General features: G+C 39.0%; 1 protein-coding gene across 2 annotated transcripts in view; it reads left to right on the top strand.

Moving 5' to 3' along the window:
- Positions 1–7,274, top strand: part of gpc6a (glypican 6a) — a 156,081-nt gene extending 148,807 nt beyond the window's left edge. For both annotated transcript variants that reach the window (XM_047581250.1, XM_047581249.1), the window contains 2 exons: positions 765–940; positions 3,989–7,274. In XM_047581250.1, the coding sequence (XP_047437206.1) occupies positions 765–940; positions 3,989–4,212 (400 nt within the window). In that variant the 3' untranslated portion in view covers positions 4,213–7,274. The remainder of the gene's footprint in view (positions 1–764; positions 941–3,988) is intronic.
- The last annotated feature ends 18,796 nt before the right edge of the window (positions 7,275–26,070 follow it).

Here is a 26,070-nt window from a genome sequence, read left to right as displayed (position 1 = left end):
GTGTTCTGTGTTAAACTTAGCGGTATTCATGCATACACATTATTATTGTAATTTTGCATAAGTATTGAGTTATTGAAATAATACACAGGTTCAAGTATTAATTATTTTATTTCAAATATGTGCAACAGTAGGGTGGCTGTGTAACTCCTGTAAACATAAACATATCTATCTGATACATATATGCACCTGCTTCTGGGGACAGAATAGGCTCTTTGGATAGAGGCAGGTCCTGTTGTGTACAGGAGTCTAGTGAAGAGAACTGTTGAGACAGATCCTGTATAGCTGAATGAGTGAAGGGCTGAAAGAAAGATAACGTTTTATCCCTTTACTAAAATATGTTGGCTTCATGTTTTAATGGGTATTTAAAGAAATTTACTTTGAGTATTGGGGGAAACTTTAAAAAACATATAAAACAAATGTCTAATCAACCAAAGATTTTGCAACAACCCCCGCTGCAGTACCTCCATGGGCCCCTAGGGGACCCATTAATTATAGGATATAACGAGACAAGACTTCACGAGAGTTACAGCTCATTTGTAAAACACCTTTTCAATGGAAACACGTACAAAGCCAAAATTTCAGAAATATCACTTTTATTTTGAAACATTACAACTTTTGGAAGCTGTAACATGAAGCACAATGTTTTGTGCATGTGATTTTTTAATTTTTTTATTTTCTAACATCATTCATTTTGATTTTGTGTTACGTCAACATCAACATCTTGGGTGATATACTGTTAACTGTTGGTGCGTCACTGTGTCCAGATATTTCCCTGAAGTGGTGAAGGAGGGTCTAACCAACCAGGCGAACAACCCAGAGGTGGACGTGGACATCACCAGGCCCGACACACTCATCCGGCAACAGATCATGGCTCTGCGCGTCATGATCAACAAGCTGAAGAATGCCTACAACGGGAATGACATCTACTTCCAGGACTCCAGTAAGTTCTCCAGGCACAATAAGTGAAACACAAACGGAAAAGTTTGCCTCCTCGCTGCATGTCGGTCCACAAAACACGGCAGCACCCCCACAGATAGACATAAACTGTTAGTACAAAAATAAGATCTCGGTTGTCATTCTTGTAGGAACTCATCATGCGACACCACGGGGTATTCAGTGTTGCACTCAGGCAAGACTGACATTATTAGGAGAATAAATAGCTCTCCTAGGTGTGGTGACACAAACAATGACAGACAGACAAGCCTATGCTTTGGAAGACGTACATCTCGAATGCCGCCACGACAAAAAGCCTTGTCCCCGATTTCTCAGATCTGCTTGAGCTGACAAGATGGGAGAAACAAACAAGATGTGCGGTTGTGTGACTACCGCCACTAAAAATGCATACCTCGGCTCCATTGTTGTTGCGTCACGTTGGTGGGCTGAAAACGATGCACATAAGGAATATTCCATCATTTTTAAGTGAAAGACATCAGTGTTCTGAGCGCACACTTACAATCATGTAGACATTTGTTCTTGATCGTCTGTTAAAGGCCCGTTCACGCCGGCGCAATTCATTCAATACAATTGCTCCGAAAAGCAGACATAAATAAATCAAGGCAGGACTTTTACTTAGAGGTCTGTGGTTAACTTTGACGTGCACCGCTGAACAATATCAATAAATCTTGACAGGTGCTCTGACAGAAACTCCAGGTCCCAAACCGTGGAAGAGTGTCATGGCTCATTAGATGTGTCGCACCGTCCACTTTTATTTAACTTTTCTCATCCAGAATAAGCACACTGTGTCAGGTTTTAATTGGGTTTAATAAGACCCCCCCTTAAAGCTTGAAGTTCTGTTAAGAGAACTAGTTTGCGAAAGTGTTGGTTTATCAGCTACAGTAACAATAAATAGTAGTTATTAATAAGGCTTCAGCTCATTTATGAATAAAAGCAAATATTAAACATGTTTTTATTCAAATTTTACTGACTACCACTACATAGACGGTTTATACAGTACTTCTGTGTCACGTTAACCCAGATGAATGAAGTCCATATTAGTTCATATTACCATATTAGCGTTTGTAAATCCAGGCCCAGGCACATATGCAAACTCAGACGGTTCCTTTCTCTTTAAAAAAAAAAAAAAAACATTCAAAAACATCTGTAAAAACTGAAATTTCAGCATATTTCTCAAAATATTACAATTACAGTGTGAAACTTTCATTGTGAGGTTTTGAAGGTGGAAAAAGTTCTTTCTCTGACTCCAGCACTGAGAACAAACATGTTTTTTTAGCTGTATAAGAAGTTACTGAAATTTAAATTCATCTTAAGAATTTAGTTAGTTTCCACTAATGTCAAAAAGAGTAGTCTACTGTATATCGTTTTTAAAGGATGATTAAATCATTTAATTAAATAATTTTAAGGATGAACTGACCAAAACAAGTTGAATCATCAAATTGCTGAGCTGAAGGCTGTCAGAGTCAATGGTAAACCTGACTGTTACAACCTTGGTGCACTCACTTAAAGATGTATATGTGGATTTGGACAATAATGCTATTGCTTAGCTTAGGGGGGACAAAGTTAACAATCTCTGCAGTCATTGACCATGAATCTTTAAAAAGAACAAAACAACAGAAGTCAGCAAAGCGAGAAACCAATCAGAACCATCTAGAAATGAAAATGGACCTGACTGGCTAAAAAGACACAGACAGCATTATTAGCTGCTTCCATTAGTTAGCAACAAAGGAGGTAGAGTCAGATATAATGCGCAATCAATTTACAACACAGTCCCCAAGAAGTTTCAACCCCATTCACACCCATTCACTTGAGACTGGAGCCTCTGACTGATAATGGGTCCTTAGAGCACAATTCATTAGGGAAATGGAACCTCAACTCTCCAACAGTCCCTTATGGTGCGTTCCATTTACCTCGGATGGTGGAAATCGGCACTGGGAATGACGTCACACCTGAGTTATCGGCGTTCCAGTTACAGAAGTCGGGAAACTAGAGGGCTGAATCCATGAAAGCTCTTGCCTTGTCCAAATATAACTTGATGGAAACTTGGTGCGTTAAATATTTTCTTCTTCTTCTTTTTTTTTGAGTGCAGTTTTTAAAAATATTAAATTAAATTTAAAAAATCATGATATAAACTGATGTTATTGTTATAATGTTAACATAAATTAAGCTATTTAAGGTATAAATGGCTCCGATAACTTGAACCAACTCATGAGTTTTTTACAGTGATGAAATCTACAAGACCACACGAGACAGAAATTTATAAAAACATTCAAAAGTTTTAATTGTAGAAAAAGAAATTCACTATTAAACACAGTTTGCCACGATGACGTTTCACACTGTTTTGGTTTTATCAGGCTATAGTTTTTAGCCTTCCAGTTGGTACCAGATCTGCTTCCAGATGACGTCACGTAGCCGTTAGAGATGGTGACGTTGCGTTTTATTATTGGCTGGACAACAGGAAGAAGCGGAAGAAAGGTTAGCAGTTTTAGCGGTTAGCGGTTGTTATCGAAGTAGAGCGACTTAGGGTTTGTTTGGTCATTTTATTCTTTGGATAAATCGATAAAAGCTGTATTATTATTTAATATTTTTCGGGATTTTTAAAATCGTTTCATGCCTACTATACAAATGAATGCATTGAACTCGAATTATTTTGTCATGTTATTACTTTATTTTTTCATGAATAATGTGCTGTCATCGTATTTTTGTGTTTTGTGGAAAATTAAAAATTTTAATTATAATTATAATTAAATTATCTAGCTATCTCTTCCAAACATTTTGTGAAAAATAAATTAAACTCGTGTTATCTAACCCCGAACCGATCGGACAGTCCGAGCTTAATGGAGTCGAACATATAGTTGACGTCATCTGGAAGCGCCCGAGCAGATCCGGTACCTACACTGGAACTCAGAAATTCCAATGTCGGCGAAACCTCTTGAAGAAACTCCACATTTCCAGTTGCCTTTCTTTAATGATTTTGAATCTTCCATCGGTTGGTTTCATGCAGGTTTTAATTTGCGTGATTTTGTTCCTGCAGGTGACGAGGGCAGTAGCTCGGGCAGCGGCAGCGGCTGCTCCGACGGCTGCACGACAGAGTTCATTTTTGTCGGAACAGAGGCTCCTGTGATCGGGGCCGACAGAAGCGACGAACGCGCTGCAGTCGCGACCGCGGGCAAGTCCCTGTCCCGCGGACCCTCCACGCTGCTGGTGATGGCCGCCCTCACACTCCCTCTCTGGGCAATGCAGACTCAATGGAGATAATACAGCGTGGCCCGAACACTGACTCCTATGCTGTTAACGTAACAGTATGCTCAACAGCAAGTTATACTGCTGTTCCCTCACTGGACATGTAGAACCTCCTGGAAACCTGTCGAGACTGGCTTACTGTATGGTGTTGGTAAGATTGGAAGTGAGTGCAGTGCCGCATCCTGCTTGTCCCCCAAAGAATGCTCGGTGCCATCAGTGAACCAGCTTTTCGCGTCTCTGAAAACAAAACAAAACAAAACAAAAAAAGAAAAAAAAAAGAAAAATGTGGTGTTTTCTCATTATTCTGAAGTGAGTTTTGAAAAACATGCTTCTCTTTTAGGAAGTGAAACTCATCTTATGATGGCTCTGTCAGCGATTTTTTTAGATGAAGGGGAATCTTTTTTTTTTTTTTCCTTTGTATGATGAAGTGAAAACAAGACAACAGCTGTTTTATCCTATTAGTCTTCTCCCCCTCAGATGAAAGGAGAAAGTTTTACTGTGTGCATGCGTGGCTATGATGTTAACTGACAAAACATTTGTTTTTGTTTTGTTTTGTTTTTGTTTGTTTTTTGTTTTGTTTTTTTGTTTCTTTAGGTTTTATGCAGGCTACACAGTTTTTGGATGGGTTGGTTCAGGATAGTACAGCGCTAGCAGTTTACCATTGGGTCATATCAGCGTGGCTTCAGGAGGCAGCAGGTCTTGCAGCCACTTTATTGTTGCACATTTGATTATCTCTACAAAAGTGCAAATGTACTGCACTAAGATTTGCACAGATTATTTTTGTTGGCTTCATGAGTTTATAAAGCTACAAAAAAAAAACATCCACCCCATAGAGGAAAAGATTTATATTTTCAGATCATTTTAACTGATTGTATTGTACTTATAGGGCAGTAACAGTATGTATTTCACTGGGAGGTACTCTATATGACTGGTTTGGTTAATGGCTACATTTTTATAAATGTATCATTTGTTTTTACGAGTTATTTGATCATATGTAAAAGTAAAAAAAAAAAAAAAAATTATATTGATAATAATCTGCAACAAGCCATTATACTACAATTGCCTGCAAACTAAGTTCAGTTACCTGACGTACTCTCCTCTGCTTGTGGAGTTAACATGCAGTTACACACTTCCTTGTGTTTTTAGAGGACTGAGAGAGGAGTAATATTAGGTACATGCTAATGACTTTTACATGGCTCAGACACTTTTAGGATTATGATTGATTTTCTATGATTTTTCTAGGCATGCACCGTCACAAACTGTAATCCGATTGGGATTTAGTTTGTGGGTGATGTCCGCTAACAGGCTTTGCAAGTTACCCCTTTGCATCTCATTAGGGGTTGCCACATCTGATTATTTTTCCAATCAGTTAACCTATTCTTTATTTTTTCAGTTATGCTCTTGATTATTTTCTGAGTTGCTCCTCTACCGTTAAAATTCAAACATTTACTCATATAACATGTTTTAACACGAAATCTCAGCAGAAACTATTTATAAACTGTTGCCTAAAGATACTACTCACGCAGTGTAGATCCGCCTCGGAAAGGTGAATATATTCTCCAATTAATTAGAAAAGACAGTGTTCGGCCCTCTTACAAGATGTGCACGATGCCAACAACTTTAAAAAGAACCAGGTTGGAGCACGCTGACCGTTCTCTTAGAACCATGGTTATAATTCATAACCTTCATCCTGCGTCGTACAGGCTTTCGTCTTTAGGCTTTAGAGGATTTGGAGGCAAAGCAAACAACCTGCGCTCCACCAGCACCACACTGCAGCTGTAGCATCTGGTCAAAGAGAGAAGGTTGCTCCCAGACATGTTTCGGGCCCAGTGCTGAAACAAAGGAGCAAACATTAGATGAAAAGACGGGTTTAAAGCAACCAGCCTCCTATCCTAGAATGTGCCTGGAGGATCCAAACCCATCTGCTCATAAGCACCTGAAATTTCACGATTCACAAGTCCCTTATTTCAACAGGTGCCGTCCCCGAAAGCAACACTGTAACAAATTATTAGCGGTAGCTGCTACGAGCATCTCGGAGAAATAGTGTTTTACATAGCAAGCAAGCATTGGGAACAGAGAAGAGTTGAAGCAAAAAAAAAAAAAAAAAAATATATATATATATATATATATATATATATCATCTGTCATTGCAAAGAGACCCCCACCACCACAGAAAGCTCCCACTGCACCACAGCTGACCCCTATTACCTCTCTCAAGGTAACTGATCATCAGACCGACAGGGTACAATTAAGGCACTGATGCATGGACCTTAATTGTGTAGCTCAACAGGATGTATTGATCCAAAACTTATGGAAAGAGACACCGGGGTGATTAATGGGAGCTCTGCTCAGTTATAACTTACTGCTAGGTCCATTTCAGTCTACCTGTTTTCAGGGACATTTCCAGCTCCTTAAAAATAAACTGTTTAGAAATACCCGAAAGACAACTTGTTAAAGGGATGTAATAAATACATGCTGCTTAAATGAATTTAGGCACTTATCTCGGTTCCCGACTTCTGAAATTCTCATGACAGTATATGAATAGAAGCGGGCATTCATTTGCATTTCCTCCAGTCAATTTTTCTTGAAGTTTACTAAAAACGAGCCCCTTATCTGCATAAAAATGAAAACCGACAGAAGTGTATTTGGAGCACAGCAGGGTACTCGCCAATACCGCCTGTCAGCAGCAACACTGAGAGACGACTGTGAGTCGGAGACTTCCACCCTTCCTGCCTTCCTAGGTCACGTCCTGGGTCAGTGTCCTACCTTTCAGTGAATACTGAATATATACAACGATCAGGCATAATATTATAACCACCTTCCTAATATTGTGTAGGTCTCCAAAATAGTTGTGCCTCATCAGATAATGAACATGGGTCTTCTGAGGGTGTCCTGTGGTGTTTGGCAATCGAATGTTGTTAGTGTGGGGGTCCCATGGGTTCAGGGCGGGGGGGCCTCTGTGGATCATCATCGTTGGAGGCCAGGTCCTTGTGCTGTTTTTTATGTCTTTTGAAGCTGCATCCTGCTGGGGATGGCTGCTGCCATCGAGGAGTGTCATTGCTGTGGGGTGGGGACGTCTGGTCTGGTCTAGGTGAGTCGTACATTGTCTATGTCAGGGGTCTTCAATGGTTTTCAGGCCAAGGAACCCAAAATGATGGAGAGATTGAAGTAGGGACCCGTTACCTACTATATGTGTTCTATATTAACCTCGGCCTAGTGCCTAGTAGAACGATAACCTCCATTTATCCCTTCACTAAAATATGTTGGATTCATATTAATGTGCATTTAAACAACTTACAAATATGAAAAAACTCCCAATGGTTATCCAACCCCCGCGTCCATACATTGAATGCCAGATGATCAGTGTCATGTACTTTGCCGGTCATAATGTTGTGGCTGAACCAACTCTTAAAATCTAAACAGTGGGATTACATTGCTCGAATCTGTTGCACTTTTCTCTGGTTATGTTCTGAATTGCTCTCGTGTCCCCGCATGGATGAAAACAGACAAATCTGAACTCATAAAATGGATAAAGCACGAACTGGTTCGGTGTCCGTGGGTTATACGGACGAGAACGATGAGAGGACATCCAGCTGTGACGCTAAATGTTGAACAAAATAACACCTAACTCTGAACTTTCGGTCCTGGTGAGCAGTAACAGTTTTTCTTACCTGGTAGCTAACGTTAAAAGTCGTCAAACTGATAGTGAAGAGTAACAGTTGCGTTTTAGATCCAGATGTTTACACTTCGAAGAGGAGAAATACACTTGATAAGAATGTCCTCACTTTCAAGTAAAGACAAGTAGATATTCAGCTCTTTTTTATGTAACCTGTTGTACCTTGAAACTACACTGACATGGGCAGTAGCATGTTGCAGTCAAATCTCTCTTTGATTGATTTTGGAATTTTGAATAAATCCAGTGAACCTGGGGTAAGTTAAGAAGACTATTAGCAGGGCTTCTGTTGTTCGCTGCAGTCATATATTCTTTTCCAAAGTGCTGAAGAACTTAGTGGAGGCTGATTTTTCTTTGTCGGGGCCCATAGCAGAGCTGAACAATGAGCAGAGTGCGGTGTAATGATGAGGCTGGAAGTTAGCCTCGGACTGGCTCCAGAACCCGGCGTTAATACTCTGGCACCGCTGGCTCCGAGATGAGGCTTGAAACTTAAAAACCCAGTGAGGATCTGCAGCTACAAAGGTCGAATGCACCCATTCGAGCCTCGACAGGACTTGCGATTGCAGCAACAAGAGTTTTGGATGGGCGAGGGTACAGCAGGGCTTTGCTGGTGATCCTGAAACTCGTAAAAGAAAGTGAATTGAGGAAAGAATGTTTTTTTCCGATGTTGGTTTTCCCAAAGAGCTTATATCCGTACAAACAACAGTCTTCTCTAATTAGGATGAGAGAAATCATTTCCACAAGCTATATAAACCTGGACCTGGACAGACATCTTACAGTTTTAAAATTACTTAATTAGTTGTAAGCCATATTTACACATTATATTATTATTATTGTTATTATTTAGTTTTTGTCTGACAAAAAAAAAGACTAAAATCATGGATGGCTGAGGGGTTTTTCTTTTTTTTTCTACACAGAATGTCTAGAAGGAAACGTGTTATGCAAGGTCTCCTCCATTGTGATGTTATAACTGTTCGCTGCACTTTTGCTAAAACATATGCCGTGAGTGTGGTACCGTTGTGATTTGCAAAGTCGGATTAACTAAAGGAGCACATTAAGATTTCTCGGAGCTGTCCGTGCACGCCGTTTTAAAGTGTTTTTGGGGGAACTGAAGTCGATGGTTATACAAGCAGACATGCCTTACCATTTTTTAAAAGACTAAAAATGGATTGCTTATTTGGCTTTTGTTACACATTCTTGTATACAGAAAATAATACAATGGTAATAATAAACATTTTATTAAAAAAAAATAGCTTTCTTTCCTGGTGTTTAGTGGTTTATTGTTTTTTTGTGTGTGTTCATTTATATGATTCTGCTTCACAACTACAGATGAGTGAGTAGAGGTAAGAAGAGGAGAAATCATTTTAGCGTTTAAACACCTTGATCTGAACTCAGGCCGATTAATTAAATGATAGCATCTGAAATTATTATAAAGAAAATCAGAAGGTTGAAAACATTTGACAGGACCTCTTATTAATCTCCACTAATATTACCTGATATTTTGTATCTGTTGCCTAAATAAAGGTTTAATTTATTATTTTTGCGAACACAGTTTTAGATTTCACTTGCTTTCTATAAACTTACTGAAGGTTGTCGACACAGTTTGTCATTTTTTTGTTCTCAAGGAAAGTAGATTGTGCCGTACCTGTGCCGAGCTTTGCAAAACCTGCTCAGCGACTGGTGTAAAATTAGTCTCACCTCTGAGGAGCCAGGGTGAGTTGACACTTGCGAGGAAGCATTTACACGTCGGATTGTTTGAGCTACGATATCAGCGCGAGATGAACAGTCGCGTCCTCATTATCTCCATTAAAACGCCAGATTATACTCGAGGTACAGTTTTGGATGCTAATGCACTGTAGGAAGCGAGGTGAGAGGTTAAATTACAGACCACTGCTCATTCAATGAATCCCTTTCTTTTAGAAAGATATTACTGCATGAAAACTACTTAACTAAAAAAAATAAATGTGTAGAAACACCTTCCCTTTTCTCACTTGTCTCTGAGCCAATTTGAATCACCACAGTTCTAGTTTCATTTATCCTCATCTACTTTGCTACTGTCCTTTGTTCCCATCTATTCTAGATAGAGCAGTATTCTTTTAAAAATTATTATATTATTATTATTATAAAAAAAAGTATTAGGAATGTGACAAAAAATGTGTTACATTTTGAGACTGAATGTGGTGCAGACAGCCCTTAAAACACACTACTATGCTGCACATGTCATATAATTGCACTTTTACTAACACAAAATGTATTATATTTGTCAATCAGTACAAACTGCTTTTTTAAAAACACCTTTATGCTTTCTTTTCACATGCATGTGTGCACTATTTGCAGAACATTACAGAAACCCAAGTCTAGTAATTTACTGTAACGGTTGTGCAAAGGGTCCGGAGATTACACGAAGAGTCGATACTTGCAAGAAAACATTTACACGTCGGATTGTTTAAGGTAAGATTTCAGTGCAAGACACAAAATGTCTATCTTCTCCATCCTTTATGCTAATGCGTTTGAGAAATCGAGGTGAGAGGCTTGTGGTCCTCAGCTAAATTACAGAACATGAAAACTAATAAATTAAAAAAATAAACCCTGTTGAAACATATTTTCAGTTCTGACTTTTCTTTAAGCCTATTTGAATTTCATTTATTCTCTCCTGTTTTACTACTGTCCTTTGTTCCCACCTAAAAATTGCTTGGAGTATTGAGAATGTGACAAAAAATAAAAAAATCATGTGTTACATTTTGAGACTGTGGAACAGGAAGCCCTTAAAACGTATGACTATACTGCATGTGTTATCACTGATATTGGAAAAGATAGTTTGTAGTCTATCTTGCCCATCTTTTATGTTTTCTTTTTACATGCATGTGGGCAACATTTGCAACACATTACAGATACGTGATTCTAGGAATTTCCTGCAATGTTTTGCAAAGGCTCAGTACCACTCCCAGAGATACCCACCTCTCGTCACCAACGGATTAAGTGAAAGAGAAAGCGAAACACGGCGCATGTTGCTCTGTCTAGATCAGCTGAGATTAATGTAGTAACTGCTACCTCTGATCTACCCGTCGTTCGAACCTGGCTCCGTGTCACATATCGTCAAGGGATGCGGCAGAACGCCTGGCAGAAAGGAAAGAGAGCAACAAGGATCTCACTGCATCGCCACGTTCAGTACATCTCGGGCAGCTCCCCCTCCAAAAAAACATCCATTTATTCATTTTCACATGGCGGTATCAATGGGGACAACACGAAACAGTTTCACATCTGAACCAGAATTATTCATTATCATCTCTCTTTCTGTCTGTACAATTATTTATGTGCTTCAATTATGGATAAAGCAGTGTGAAAGGGCCAAACTCCAGATGAAACACGAAAAGTTTACGGGTTTCAAAGACAGAGCTGACATTTTTTCTTTTTTTTTCTCCTGCACGATCCATTTGATAATTCTGAATTGCTCTCGGCGAAACCCCCGCGACTGTAGAAAGAATTAATTCTGCCCCACTATAGTGCTGGAGAATTACAGTATGAGTGTCGTAACTGCAGCCGCACCATCTGATCTACTGGCATAGTTATTTTTAATTAAATGAAACCATTTGCTTCATGCTTTATCTTGTCATTCACGATGTTTGACTGTCATAGAACTGGAGAGTTTAAGAAAATCTACTCGATTTCTCTGATTAGTTGCTAATGTTTGCTAAAGCTTGCAGACCACTTTGTTACTAACGGTCAGTCACTGTTATACTTTACTGATCATTTATACAAGAATCAGTTCATGTAAGAGTTACAAATTAAGATTATTTTTAGTCAAATGTGCCTGATGAGTGTCACTTTGGTGCCAAAGCAGAGCTGTAGCTACCAGGTGGTTTCACACGTCAAGGTTAGCAAGAATGCCAAGGCAAGATCTCATAAGGCCCCACAGGCTACTGCTAATTGGATTTTTTTTTTTTGTACCACATTTAAAATTGTGTGTATAATTATATTGTATTGTTGGAACATGTTGTTGGCGCCGTTAACCATTTAAAAGGACAAACAATGGAGCCAGTTACAGAAAAAAAAACCCAAATGCTGAAGTACGGTAATTGTAAAGTTATGTCAAAAACAAATAGCATTAAAAAAACAAGCATGTGTTCTGCAGAGAGAGTCGGAGGCACCGTAAAAATCAATATTTTTGCAATGAAAATATCCGCTAGCTAGCTAGCTCGTATTGTTGTTAGCAAAGACAACACAGACAAACTGCATTTGTATACATACACTATACGTCAGGGCTGTGGATGACCTCTGAGGAGTTAAGACTTATTGCTCGGTTTGCTCGAGGACAAGGTGAAAATGCAGCACAACAAAACCGAGGAAAGCAGTATCCCTGAGAGTGCGCTTATCTCTCACCCTTCTTTTTTTTGGTGTCTGGTGAGTCTGCCAGAGACATATCTGAGCACTTTATCACATGTATTTAGCCATTCAGTTTAGGTGTGTCTTTATTATTATTTCTCTTCTAGGTGAAACATTCAGGAACCAGCTCTATCTCAAGGACAGTAATGGAGACCTGTGCTGCCCTGTACCAAGCCATGAGGAAAGACTTCCTGAAGTTAAACCTTTATTACCACCACACGTCTAAACTAACGGTGGACAAAGTATTGTGAGCTTTTACTACTTGGGGTCACTGTTCAGTGCAGTAGAAAATAACATAATAACATTGGTTGAGACTCTTTTTCATTTTGCAAAATTATCACTGGATTCATTAATATACACATCATTATATACACAGCAGACATTTTAATATACTTTCTGTGGCAAATCAACTTTTAACCAAGAACAAGGCTGAATGGCTCAAAGTTGTTCTTTTATCAGTAGCAGCCCCCAAACTCTGGGACAGTTTACCTCTGCATGTTAGTCAGGGAGAGACACTGCCTGCTTTTAAATCTCTTCAAAAGATGAATTTTTACTCTTTGGCATTTTTATTTTTATTCTTTGGAATTTAATTAAGTTTCAGAGCTGCTCTTTTCGTTGTGTTTTAATTTTTTATTTCCATTTACGGTTTCCTCTTCTTTGTCTGTGTTTTAATGTGTTTAAATGTCTGTTCAGCACTTGGGTCAACATTTGCAGTTTTTAAATGGGCTTTATAAATAAAATGACATTGTCACAGTAATAGGGCTACTACTTTATTGCCACCCTGAAATACAAAATTTTCATGAATTAATTACTCTTTATGAGCACATTAGGTGTCAAATCTTTAACTGTTGAATTAAGTTGGATCAAACTACTTTTTTCCCCCACATATTGTTCATGTTAAAATGCTTCATCCTGCATTCCTCTGGCTTTTGTCCGTCACAATCATATAGTAAAATGTAAACCCACTGACTCCTCTCCTTGAATCGTGTTAGAAAATTATTCAGAAATATCACAGTGAGCTCATGAGGTACTGGTAAATAATTTATTGTAACACAGAAGTGGGTAGAAGGCGACTAAAATACGTCACTCAGAACTCAGGTAGTGGATAGAAAGTCTTTACTTCCAAAAGTAGGTGACAAATGACATGGGGTACAATGATGAACTGGCAAAGGAGGAAGAAAACACAATGACTAAATACTACAGATAATAATGAGGCTGAGACATAAACCACAAGGGGGACGTGAAGACATCTGAAATGATACAGAATTAGTGACTTTGAATATAAAACAAGAAATGCCCAAAACTGTTAAACATGACCAGGTGTCACAGAACTGGTTGTGATATTTGTATCTTCTTTAAACAAGCAGGAGGTACTGGATGGTAATATCAGGGACAGCCCTTGACTGGTTCTCCTCACATTTATTAGACAGAAGGTCTTATGTTACTGTGAATCATTTTAAATCACCTGTGTGTAATATGGAATATGGTGTTCCTCAGGGGTCAGATTTAGCACCAGTTTTATTTTCTTTGTCCTGTGGGGAAACATCATTCGCAGGCATTGTGTCTCCTTCCACTTTTATGCGGACGATACCCAGATCTACCTGTCTTGGGATGCTGGAACCCTGATTTCATTACACAAATGCCTACACGAATTCAAAAACTGGACCAGCAGCAATTTCCTGCAGTTAAACTCAGACAAAACCGAAATGATTATTACTGGACCTCAACAGTTGCCCAAGTTCTAAGTGACTTTTAAATAATTTATTTTCCTTTGTTTTATATGCCTGTTTTTAAATAGCATATTAGTTTTTTAAATGATTTTTGGAAGCGCTTTGTAATGGTGATTTGAAAAGTGCTATACAAATTATTATTATTATCACTATTATTATTATTATGCACAGGTAAAGATAGCTATCTTTAGCCTAATAGCCTAATTTCCTAAGTAATTTTTGACAGTTACAATATCAATAAAAATAAAGTGTTTTTTCTTGTTTTCTGAAAACATTCAAATATGACTTAGGGAATTATGCTATTATGCTAACGATATTAAACTGTGATGACTTTACTCTTAGCGAGATAGACAGATAATTAATTTAAAGCAATGTTTTTATTACACAGCGCCTAATGGGTTTTATGTATTGTTATCATTTTCTTTTTTTTCCCACTAATGTTTAAAGAACGTTTGTTTGGCACCCACACAGTGGTTGGTGTAGCCCTTGCTTCATTAAACAACGTATAGAACAAAAAGCATTTCTGATGAAGTCAAATGAGCACTTGTATTATTTTATGGAAAACAATAATACTCCAAGTAAATAGTTTGTGAAATCGTAGTTGCCTGCCCCAACAACACGTCTGCCAGCGCAACCGATGCCTTTTAATCGTCCTTCACAACTCATAAAACTCAGCGTTGCCTCTGAAAGTAGGGTGGTGACTGTAAATATTAAGGTCTGAGGACATTGTTAATGGATTCTCTGATGACACATTTCATCAAGGCACGGATTGTAATTGCTTTTTACATGACAAGTAATAGTGTGAGGGCTTTGGAGACGCAGAAAAGGTCCCTCGGAAAGTAGAGACCTATGAAATTAAACCTAGGTTTTCAATTTTCCTTCCCACAAGAGTTGAGCAATTAAATGGATTTAGCCCAGAACGCCGTAACAAGACATAAATAAGTTTTTAAATGAATCCTATGTATCATATTTTCTCTTTTTTTAAAACAAATAACATGCTATAAGCTGCACTTTCTGTGCACCAACACACTGACCTGGATCTTCCTGTTCATATGACCTTGTTCTGCAGTGTTCATTGTCTTTCAAAGGTTCATTTTACGCATGCAGTTCTGACTATTAAACCGTTAGAATATCTTGATTGTTCAGTCCTTTGTGGAACTTATTGTCAGTGTAAAAAGAAAAAAAGATATTCCATCTAAAGTCATCTGAAACACTGTCCCCTCGTCGATACCCTAAGCCCTTTGCAATCATGTGCAGCTTCTTTTTTTTTTTTTCTTGTTTCATACATTAGAGGTTTCAAATAAAATATCCCTCCCTCTATCTCCCTCTCTCTCTCTCTGGATTTGGGATAAAGACTGAATTACACAGCAGAACAGTCCTGGATAGCAGAGCTAGAGATTACCCTCCCTGATCTTTCTACAGACAAGAAATAGTTCAGTGCAAAACCCTCCCTCAGGGGCCTCGCCACCTCGGTACTGACAGACTGCGCATTAGCATGCATCAGAGAAGAGAAAGGAGCGGTTTTATCCTTTTTGACCCAGCACTTGACTCGAGAAAAGGGGGGAATCAAGCGAGCCAATGCGGTGGATGTCAGGCCTGTCACTGCACAGATCTGAATTCTGAAAAAAAAAAAAGGCAAAGAAACAAGGTTCTGCATTCTGCCATGTCAAAGACATATGGCCCCGACGCCAAGTACAGGTATAGCCCGCTGCCCCTTTTTTAAATGACAAGAGAAACGGCTCAGCTCCCACAGCGGCCGGGATTTGTTTGTGCCTCTGAACGCACCTGCAGCCAGTTACTAAGCTCATGTTCCTGAATAAAGGGATATTAGTAAAGACACAGCTTTTCAGAACCAGTAATTACCTAAATTATACCTGCTGATAATTATCGACAATATTAATGTAAATATTAAGATTGTAATTGCTCTGTATTTGTTTGATATGAATAATAAATACCAGTACTGCTGCACGTCAAAGTAAAAAAACAAACAAAAAAAACAATTAGACATTTTACATTTTATCTTTTACAGTTCTTTGTTGATCAGGAGTAAATGAACCGGAAATACGTCCATCAGTCTTTAAGTCAACTTCTTCTTGATTGAAAATGCAGGAACGTAACAGTACATGTGTTGTATGCGCAATACGTTACATACATTATGTTATAAACACAAAACATAATTTAAAATAAATAAATATATACTGTATATATATATATATCCTGCTCATAGTAATGTGCAGATTGATACTCAAATATTGATAGTTTCAATACTTGAGTCATTTGAGTTAATGTAGGAACACGGTGGGAAGTAATTAAACTATTGAGTTGTGGCAACACAACAAACCTTGTGAAACACCTCAGGTTAAACCACAACACAGAATACAAAGCATTTGTGATGAGGAGGACAGAAGAGGAGAGAACAGAGTCACAATTAAGATGCAAGTTTTCATTTTATAGTACAACAATTTATTTTTATGGTCTTATTATTTCGCTTTTTCCTTTTTTAGTGTTTTCGAAACAGCATTTTCACATATTTTGCATGATTGTGTCTCTACCTCAATATATTTCAGAGTTTAAAATAAATAAAAAACTCTACTTTCTACTTTCTTTTTTTTAGGTTTACCAGACACATCAAAGTGTATTTACACAAAGTGTGGGATCAGTGTCACCGATACCAGCCTGAATTTTACTCAGTATCGGATCGGAAAGGAAATCTGTGGTATCAAACATCACTACTGTGCGGTTGAGAAGTTAAACTACAAATCACATAAATTCGTTAAAAATAGCCTCACATTGACAGCGTTAAAATGCTCTATATAATAGAGTAAATAGTCCAGTAATATGTACGACTTACATACATTTTACTTTGAGTTTCCTAAAACGATATATTTTTATTTGTAGAAGTTGATATTGATATGTAGATTTTAAATAACCTTTCACTGGTATTTTATGATGCAATTATAAGAATTACATTTCTAAATGTACCTACTTGCAGCTGTTTTATGTTGTTATTGCAGCTCCATCCAGACCAGTAACCTGTTAAAAGCCTGCGATTTAAATCTTCGCAGAGGCCAACGATGAACAGCAGCGCAACATCTGCAGAATTCAAAAAGAAATAAGTACCATCTGCTCGTCTTTACAAGTTTTTGTTCACTTTTCAAAAATGTATTTATTTATTTATTTTTTTATTCCACTTGGCACAGAGAAGATCAAACATTCATTTAGCTAATGTAACCAATTTACCTATGGGTGTTTTGTGTGTTCTTAAACGTCCTGAATAATCTTCACAGTGTGAGATTCGCATCGAGTGCTCAAAAGTGCACCATGTGCTTATTTTCACCTCCTTCCACGTTATTATACTAAAATCATTTCTTGCTGCTAAAAATATTCCCTCTTCTCCTCGTTCTCTGTCACGGTGCCATTTCTTATCATGTTTGCTTTTGTGCGGCGGTGGCGGCGGCGGTGAAGTCGTCTTGAAAGTGCCATCCAAAGACCCTGATCTGCTAAATGTCTCATTCGTATAAGCTGCTGCTTCGCTGCCTAATTAAGAGGCATAAATAATACATCGGCTTGTTTCATAAATGGAACTGGCAGTACGGCCGCCCTGGATGCAGGGAGACGATGTGTCAGACCTCAGTCAGGAGCTAAAGAGGACACCCACCTCGCACCAGAGAACTATGGGAACGGAAAGTGAGTGGTGGGTGGGGGGTTGGAAGGAAGGGGGATATTAGGCGGTGGTGTGCGGCAGAGGGGAAATATTAGGAAAGAGATTTAAGCATGACTTATGTGATCTGGAAATTTGAAAATTTGAAGGTTGGCTTCTTTGGCAAATGGGTCAGTGCCCATGGGGAGTGGTGGGGATGGTCTTAGTAGTGGCAGCCATGTTTGTATGAGCTGAGATAAGTAGGTCAGTAAATAAAATGGAACATCCTTGGAAGTGATGGCAGCATGGCTGAACCTGCTGCATGGATTAAATAATAATAATAATAATAATAATATTTATAATGACTTGTGTATGTGTTCCCCATTTAAAGTTTTAACTGTAAGATAAAGAGACGACTCATGACATCTTTCCCGTCGCTCCTGAACCAGAGCATTTACTCCAAATGTGATTTTTTACCTTTGCGGATTAGCGACAATATGCTCCGTCGCTCTGTGTGGCAGATTAGCTCTCTGTTGTGTGCTACGCCCTCCGCAATATTGCATTGTGTGGGCAGACGCCAAACTGACCTTCCGAGAGCAGACATGGGGATAAAGACGATGAAGATAAAGAGGACAGCATCCGTCTCACCAGGCTCCTGGCACATCACGAAGAGGATCAGCCTGTTTTTTTTTTGTTTTTTGTTTTTTTGACGGACTCATTCTCTTCTGGAAATAAAAAACAGTACTCGTTTTGTAATTTTCTGAACACATTTGTAAATACCTAAATACAGCTCTTAAAAAACATAAATTACTCTTTTGTGCCATTTACTCTTATTTACGATGGTGAAATCTGACACTTATTTCACATGTTTTTATTTTCCTGCAGTCTTTTCATGCTCTTCCGCTGGTGTTTCTCAGCCTTTAACTGTCCTAGATTTCTGTTTCTGTTTTTTTTTCTTTCTTTTTTTTTTTTTTTTAACCAGACAGCAGGTTCGCCTGACACCTCAGCAGTACATCAAATAACATTTTCAGAAACGCTAGACGGCGGCATACATATTTCAAGCTTATCTGTGGTCATTTATCCTCACACCTGATCCCACTTCTCGGCCCACGGTGAATAAATCCAGCACTCAAGCGAGTCAAATTATGATTCCAGGTCAAACTGGAAGACACCTATGGCTGATACAGTGGCAGCTGGGGCAAATTTAACTGCACACAATGTACTATTTACATCGATCAGGAATAACATTATACTGGTATCGTTTAGGTCTCTCCTTGTGCCTCCAAAACAGTTGTGACTCATCAGAGAATGGACATGGGCCTTTGGGTCCTGTAGTGTGTGGAGACAGATTGTTTTTAGTGTGGGTTCAGATTCAGAGAATTTAGAAATTTAATACACGTGAGCAGTATGATATGCAAGTACAAGATAAAAAACAAAACAAAATACAAAAAAAAATACAACAATCCATTCATATATATGCTGTACATTTACCTTTACCTTTATACAAATGCCATAAATGTTTTAACCGTCCAATCTGTCCACAGATGTTAACATGACTGTGGGACTAAAGTGGGTAAAGTGCAAATGTAAACGGAAATTAAAGGGATTGTATATTTACATGTTATTGCAAAGGGGAGGAGCCTGTGTGGACGTGATCAGTTTGGGATCTAATGAATTTGGAGGCCAGGTCAACAACTCGTGCTGTTCTTTAAATTAAAATACGAAACAACTTTGTTAAAGGCTTAAAGGGCATTTCCATTTGTCGGCTCGCACACCACCTAATGCTCACAACACAAAATGCATCAAAACAGAGAAGGAAAGAAAGAAAAGGTCGGCAGCTGTGTGCAATCTCCCATCTCTAATAATAGTTTACGTACAAAATTTAAATAAATATCTCCATTAAAAGTGCTGCTCTTCATGTTTTTTTTTGTGTTTTTGTGTGTTTGTATCAGGAAACATCCAGTGTCACTGCTGTGTGGTCATAATGTTGTGGCTTCTTTCACATTCTAATATCATCCCTGCTTGATTGAGAATAACCTTTGTGTAAGTAGTGACAATGCTGCGCTGGGACGCTAAAGTTCTCCTCAGCGGGAAGGTTCGCTGTAAAAGAGTGAGCGTGAGTGTCAGAGTGATGAAAAAGAAGATGAGTGAAGAGGAAAGCCAGGGAGGGAAGGGATGAGAGGATTTATTGTGAAACCTGTGCTCTAGTCCTGTCTGATAATCTGGGCGCAGTGGTGGGTAGACAGCGGGAAAACACTATATTGATGGGATTGTTTACGCCGTTCTGAGAAAGAGGAGAAAAAAAAAGGAAAAAAAAAAAGCTAGAAGACAGAAAACAAGAGAGTGGAAAGGCACAGACTCTTTCTCCGGGAGGTGGGAGATTTGTCCCATTAGGCCGGCCCTTCAGTTACCATTAATATCTGAAAACACACATCAAGAAATGAGAAAAAAAAAAAAAAAAAGTACCTGTGGGGCAGCGGGGTGGCTCGGTTTGGTGCTCATTGACACCGGCTGCTCTCTTTCTGTCTGCAAATGAAATAAATAATAGAAATGAAGCACAGTCATGAATAAATGCAGCTTTTTAACCTTAACTGTTGGATCCGAGCTGTGAATGTTCAGTCAAATACACCCGCTATCATCTATAATGTCTTTGTATTTTTACACTGTGCGGGTCAACAGCTGCACTTGACCCGAGCTCAACCCGTCGGTGTCGGCGCTCCCGCTCCGTACTCCAGCTGCTAACAATAAATGTGAGCCGGCGCCGCCGTGCACGGTACGCGGGTGAGTGTTAGGTTTGTGTTGGGAAGGATTTAGCCAAGAGTTCAAACAACGCTGTGCAGACGTGGAACCAAACGAGCACGCTGAGCGGCGTGGATTAGAGCAGAGCCGTGCTTGGGATTCAACCCGTCACGTCTTTGATGCTTTCTTAAGAAAACAGAGAAATGCATAAAACAGGAGTGTGCAGCCAGGTCATCGGCAGGATAGAATGAAGCCTTAAGATAAATGTCTGCAAGCTAAAGTTCAGCAGGTGTAATATGTGTTCATGTTCTTACTTTAGTGTGTAAATATTTGTTCATTGCAGATGGAATTGACTTTGCAGGAATTTGGACATAAACTAAAGTAAATATATTTTATGTTCTTTATGACGTTGACTAAAATTTACTGTATTCAGCATCAACAGTGTGGTGGAATTGTGTTATTGCTGGTGCGTTAGATCGTACTCTTGAAGAAGATGCAGACACTGTAGAGCTCTCTTCTTCGCTGGACTTTAGCCACACACACGTGAACATTAACGCCTGAGCATTATATAGAATAAATCATTAAGGCACTATAAATTACACAAATGAATTAAATGAAGGTCTCACACTGGAAGAGGTGAAAACTTGCTGGACTGCGTTTGACACTAAATGGAAATTCAGAGGATAGTCCAATTTATACACCTTCAACCCGACTGAATGCACAAAACCTAGTTGGACTGAAGAAAAGTGAGCTTACATGTCTACTGACTGATGGGGGGATTAGGAAATATAGGAGCTATTCCATAAAAATGGCACAAATTGAGTCCCTCTCACCTCTTCAGGTGTATTTCACCTATTGGGTACAATACCAAAATGTATATTTAAACAGCTTTACATAAAGCAGACATTGAAATGTCTGCTTTAATACAGTGTAAAAAGCATGAACTAAATTTTTCTTTTCATGAGAAATAATATTTTATTTTTTCTCCGTATTTTGCTTTTTCAGTTGACACCACCTATTGTGTCATGTCCCTCGAGGCCTAGATTAAAGCAGACTCTGAAAATAGCAAAAAAAAAAAAAAAAAATACAATACAAAGAATACATTTTGATATCAACCTCAACATGTATTTGTACTCTTTTGTTAGTAATGTCCGGTTACAAAAACTACAAAAACATGCTTCTTAATTGGTGACTCTAAATTGACCGTAGGTGTGAGTGTGAGTGTGAGTGTGAAAGGTTGTTTGTCTCTCTGTTCGCCCTGTGACAGACCGGAGACCTCTCCAGGATGTTTCCCACTTCTCACCCAGTGCTAGTTGTTGATAGGCTCCAGTAACCTCCGCGACCCTACTGAGGATAAGAGGTAGTAGAAGATGAGATGAGACAATGGACAGCACAGAAGGGTGGTGGTTAGCACTGATGCCTGAAAGCAAGAAGGTTCTGGATCTGAATCCTGTGTCTGCGTGGGTTTTCTCCGGGTACTCCAGCTTCCTCCCACCATCCAATGACATGCTCGTTAGGCTAATTGGTGATTCTGAATTGGCCGTGGGTTTGAGTGTGAATGGTTGTCTGTCCTTCTGTGTTGGTCCTGTGATAGACTAGAGACCTGCTCTCACCCAGTAACAGCTGGGATAGACTCCAGTCCCCCCATGACCCTCCAGAGGGAAAACGGTTACAGAAAATTAATTAATTAATTAATTTTGACAATATAAGATATGAAAACAGTGTACATAGCACACTAATGAGCTTCCTTTTGTTCCCTCATTCATTCATATTCTGCAACAGTTTGTCCTCTGGAGGATCCACGCAGACACAGGGAGAACACGCCCCAGTCGTCCGGTGGATTAAAACCCAGAACCTTCTAGCTCCGAGGCATCAGTGCCAACCACCACATCACAGTGGTGGCGCAGAATTTTTGCAGAATATCTATCTTCAAAGTTCCTGTGTTCAAAGTAAAGCAAAAAACTGTACTCGCCATAAATAAGCTGAAGAATGAGATGAAGCGGTGTCTGTATCTGCACTGTGATGATTAAAGCCCCCCATCTGAGTCGAGGCTAAACGTTAGCCGTTGTCAAGGTCACGGTAATAGTTTTGAGTGAAACGGAAACCTCAACGGGAATAGGAAATTAATCTCTGTATACGTTTAAGCAGTGCTCAGCATTATTCTCCTTAGAAGGTCCCAGGAGCCCCTCTCCAGTATGCAGAGATAAAGGACTCCAAAGACAACGGTTCGTATCAGAAGCTCTACCTCAGAGTCATTTTTAAACACCAAAGTGCATTGTAATTGGACTCAGTCTGGCACAAAGACGCTGCTGCAGTGAGGGCTGCTCAGAAATACCAGTTTCCCGTCTTTTAAAATGCAGCAGTTCATTAATATCGCCATTCATTTCTCGGTGTGTGTGTGTGTGGGAGGAGAACACTCTTGTGTTGCCGTCCACGTTTTTCAAATCCCAATTATGAGCAACAGAACAAAATGCCAAAGGTATCTAAGAGGAATAATGGGACTCTGAGAAACAGTCCCAAAAATTAAACATTAAATAATTAGGAATTTACTGATGTAGCGTGACTTCAGTTATTACTGAAAAATATAACATTTCACGAGATATCCGGTGTTCAGATTAGTCTCACTTTAATATATATATATATAAACCAAAAACAAAAAAATGTCTTTTGAATATCTAAATCCTACTTTGTTCTGTATTATTATTATTATTATTATAAAAGAAAAAGGTCCCTTTTTCTGCCAGAGTGTAAATCAACTTTTTATCAATTTTTAACAATTACTACTTACCTCCTCTATAGTATTGATGTACTTTATGGCAACTTGCAGGGTCTTTTTACGGATAGATAACATGTTGATACAGTAATGCAACAGGGTGCCTGGTCTGGTCATGAATGAACGCCAGGACCAGAAGTTTCCCAGCAGAACGCTGAATTTTTACAAGAAGGTCAATGTTATTTACTTCACTTCTCCTCAGTGGTTTTAATGTTGTGGCTGATTGGTGAATATATAACCACTGAACCATATAGTTCTTCACAGAACACACAGGGATTTATTGCTGTTCATTCACAAGTCATTTCCTGATTATATCTCAGCAAGTCATGGATGGATGGATGGTTGGATGGATGCTGACTGGATTCTCTGAAGTAACGAGCAACAACTATGATGTGCACTTTGGGTTGGAGTGATGATAACGTAAAAGATAACATAACATAGATAACGCATTTAGTAGCAGTAAGAAACGAAAGTCGAGTCTTATCGATCACAAGAACACCCTCAAGATACAGACACTGGTTGTAAATGGATAGTGGAGTTGGAGCTGAGCTGTAAATCTAAAAATCTAAAATCTTCTGCCCGGTCCTTGTTCCAACTCTCACCTGTGGACTTGACTCCTCACCAAAGTGTGACATCACAGGTTCGAGGTGTCTGCAGAGTGACGGGTTCAGAGCTCGTACAGCTCAGACCAGTAAAGCTACAAATCAGACAGAAAACCGACCAGAGCTGGAAAAAGGAAAAGTCTGGTTGAACATAACCAGCAACTGTTGCTTATTACTTTATTGAAAAGCATTAACATGTGGCGTATATTAAATAATTAGTCAGAGCAGAAATATGCATGGTTCTCTGGTTAATTTACAAATTTTTAATCCAAGTGGCAGTGACACCAAACAAGAAAAGAATAGAAGAAAACACGAAGCCCTGCATTATACATTATATATATCCTCCAGCAGGACTGCAAAGACTTAAATGACAAAATGTACCTAAAGCCCTAGTATACCGCTGCAAAACGATGCTTTAACTCTACTTGTTTAATCACAACAAAAAGATACCGAAGCACAAGCCAATACAGACATGTTTACTGAACTAAAAGGAAAATTACCACTTAAAAAACAAAACCATGGCATGGGAACATTTAAAAGAAAAAAAAAAAACAGAGAGAGAGTAAAAAAAAATCCAATGGAGCAACAAACACAAGCAGGTTGTTAACATGGCCCTTCATTTAGTTAGAGGAAAATCATAGATTGTATAAATATGGACAACACGTCCCCACTTTCTTGCATGGGTCAAACTGATATTATTATAAAGGGGGCGCCATCTTGAGAGTCTGGAGCCAAAGTCTGATCAGTATGGTCCAAGAGTGGAAACACCAAGAGCCACGCTACGATGACCCGAAAGAATCAGAAAATACTTTATTGCCTAGTATGTTTGTACATACAAGGAATTTGCCTTGTTGCTCGTTGCATAAAAAATACAAATAGTAGTTTCTTGGGGAGTCCAAGTGCAGGAGGATCCACAGATCTGTTTGACCTGCAGGTGTACTGCAGGGGATCCAAGAGTGGATCTGCTGAATATTTGAGATCTGTGAGGGCAAAAAATGCTCAAAAAACTTCATTACAGTTGATGTCAGAGCAACAGGGTAGTAGCCATGGAGTCCAGTAGTCCTTGGCTTTTGGGGGACTAGGATAAAGGTGGTGGCCTTGAAGCAAGCTGGCATGTACTGGTGTGAAGGCCTGTGAGGTTCCACAGGTACCAGTGCTGGTGGAAGAGGTGTCATCTTGGGATGAGGGTTTGGGCTTGTAGTTCACGATGTTCCTGAAGTCCCTCCAAACAGAGCTTGAGTTGTTAGCTGCAAACCGGCTCTGCAGCTTTTCTGCAGTCCTCCCATTTAGCTTCCCTCGCTGCTTCTCTAAACTTGTACTTTGGTTCTTTAAATTCCTCTCCTGAATGCCTTCTCCAACCTGAGGTGCCTGAGTCTGACTGTGAACCAGGGTTCATCATTATTATAACTCACCTTAGTGCGTGTTGGAATAGAGCGGTCCTCACAGGCCAGCTTCTGCTTTCTAAAGCGTCAAATAACAAACTAAAATTAAACCTAGCCCTAAAATTGATACTTGATCATGCATCAACATAATATTAGCTACCTAAAAAGACAGACAACATACTTGAAAACAAATTATTTATGTTATAGCGTTTTAGTTTGGCCCAATTTAAACCTCCGAGCTTTTGTTTGGTATGCATTTTTAATTTCTCCGAGGTATCTGGAATCACTAGGCCATAAGAAGTATAAAAACTAAGCTTCACCTTTCAACAGGAAGTAGTAGTTTTTGAAAAAAAAATGTGATCACTGGGATTATTTCATTGTTTATATTATAATAATGTCACCAAAACATAAAACTGTTCATTTTAATACCTGAACATGACTGATCAACGACAGAACTACAATTAACGTCCTCAAAGAAGTACTTACTAAATAGCGGCGCTGTAGCTCGTTGCTATTGATAAAAATTTGTGGAATTTGCGTGTCATATCAAACTAGAAACGTTAGCAAGCATAAATAAACAAAATTTAACCATAGAATGTGATGAGGTTATGTTCCTTGTCCACTTCTGTCCTGTGATCGTCTGTAGAATTAATCTGATGAAATGCATGGTTATACGGACTAGTGTTTTGACCCTTTGCTGCCACTAGATGGCAGACCTAAGTGTCCACTAGTGAGGACAGCGTGTCTAAATGAAGCAGAATAAGCTGCAATAAAACCAAAAACTTAATGTCCCCATATGTGGATGCAGGGTCTCAGGAGGTTAACACGAAGGAGGTGGAGCTTATGACCTATACTGCAGCCAGTCACCAGGGGGAGCTCTACCTGCTTTTGATTCACTTTTGAGGAGCATCTTTTGTACAGTCTATGGGTCGCTCAAAATCATCTCAAAAG

Source organism: Mugil cephalus, chromosome 3 (genome assembly GCF_022458985.1).
Source record: "Mugil cephalus isolate CIBA_MC_2020 chromosome 3, CIBA_Mcephalus_1.1, whole genome shotgun sequence".
NCBI classification, from domain to species: Eukaryota; Metazoa; Chordata; class Actinopteri; order Mugiliformes; family Mugilidae; genus Mugil; species Mugil cephalus.
Note: the sequence above shows the minus strand (reverse complement) of the source record. Positions and strands in the feature narration are given on the sequence as shown.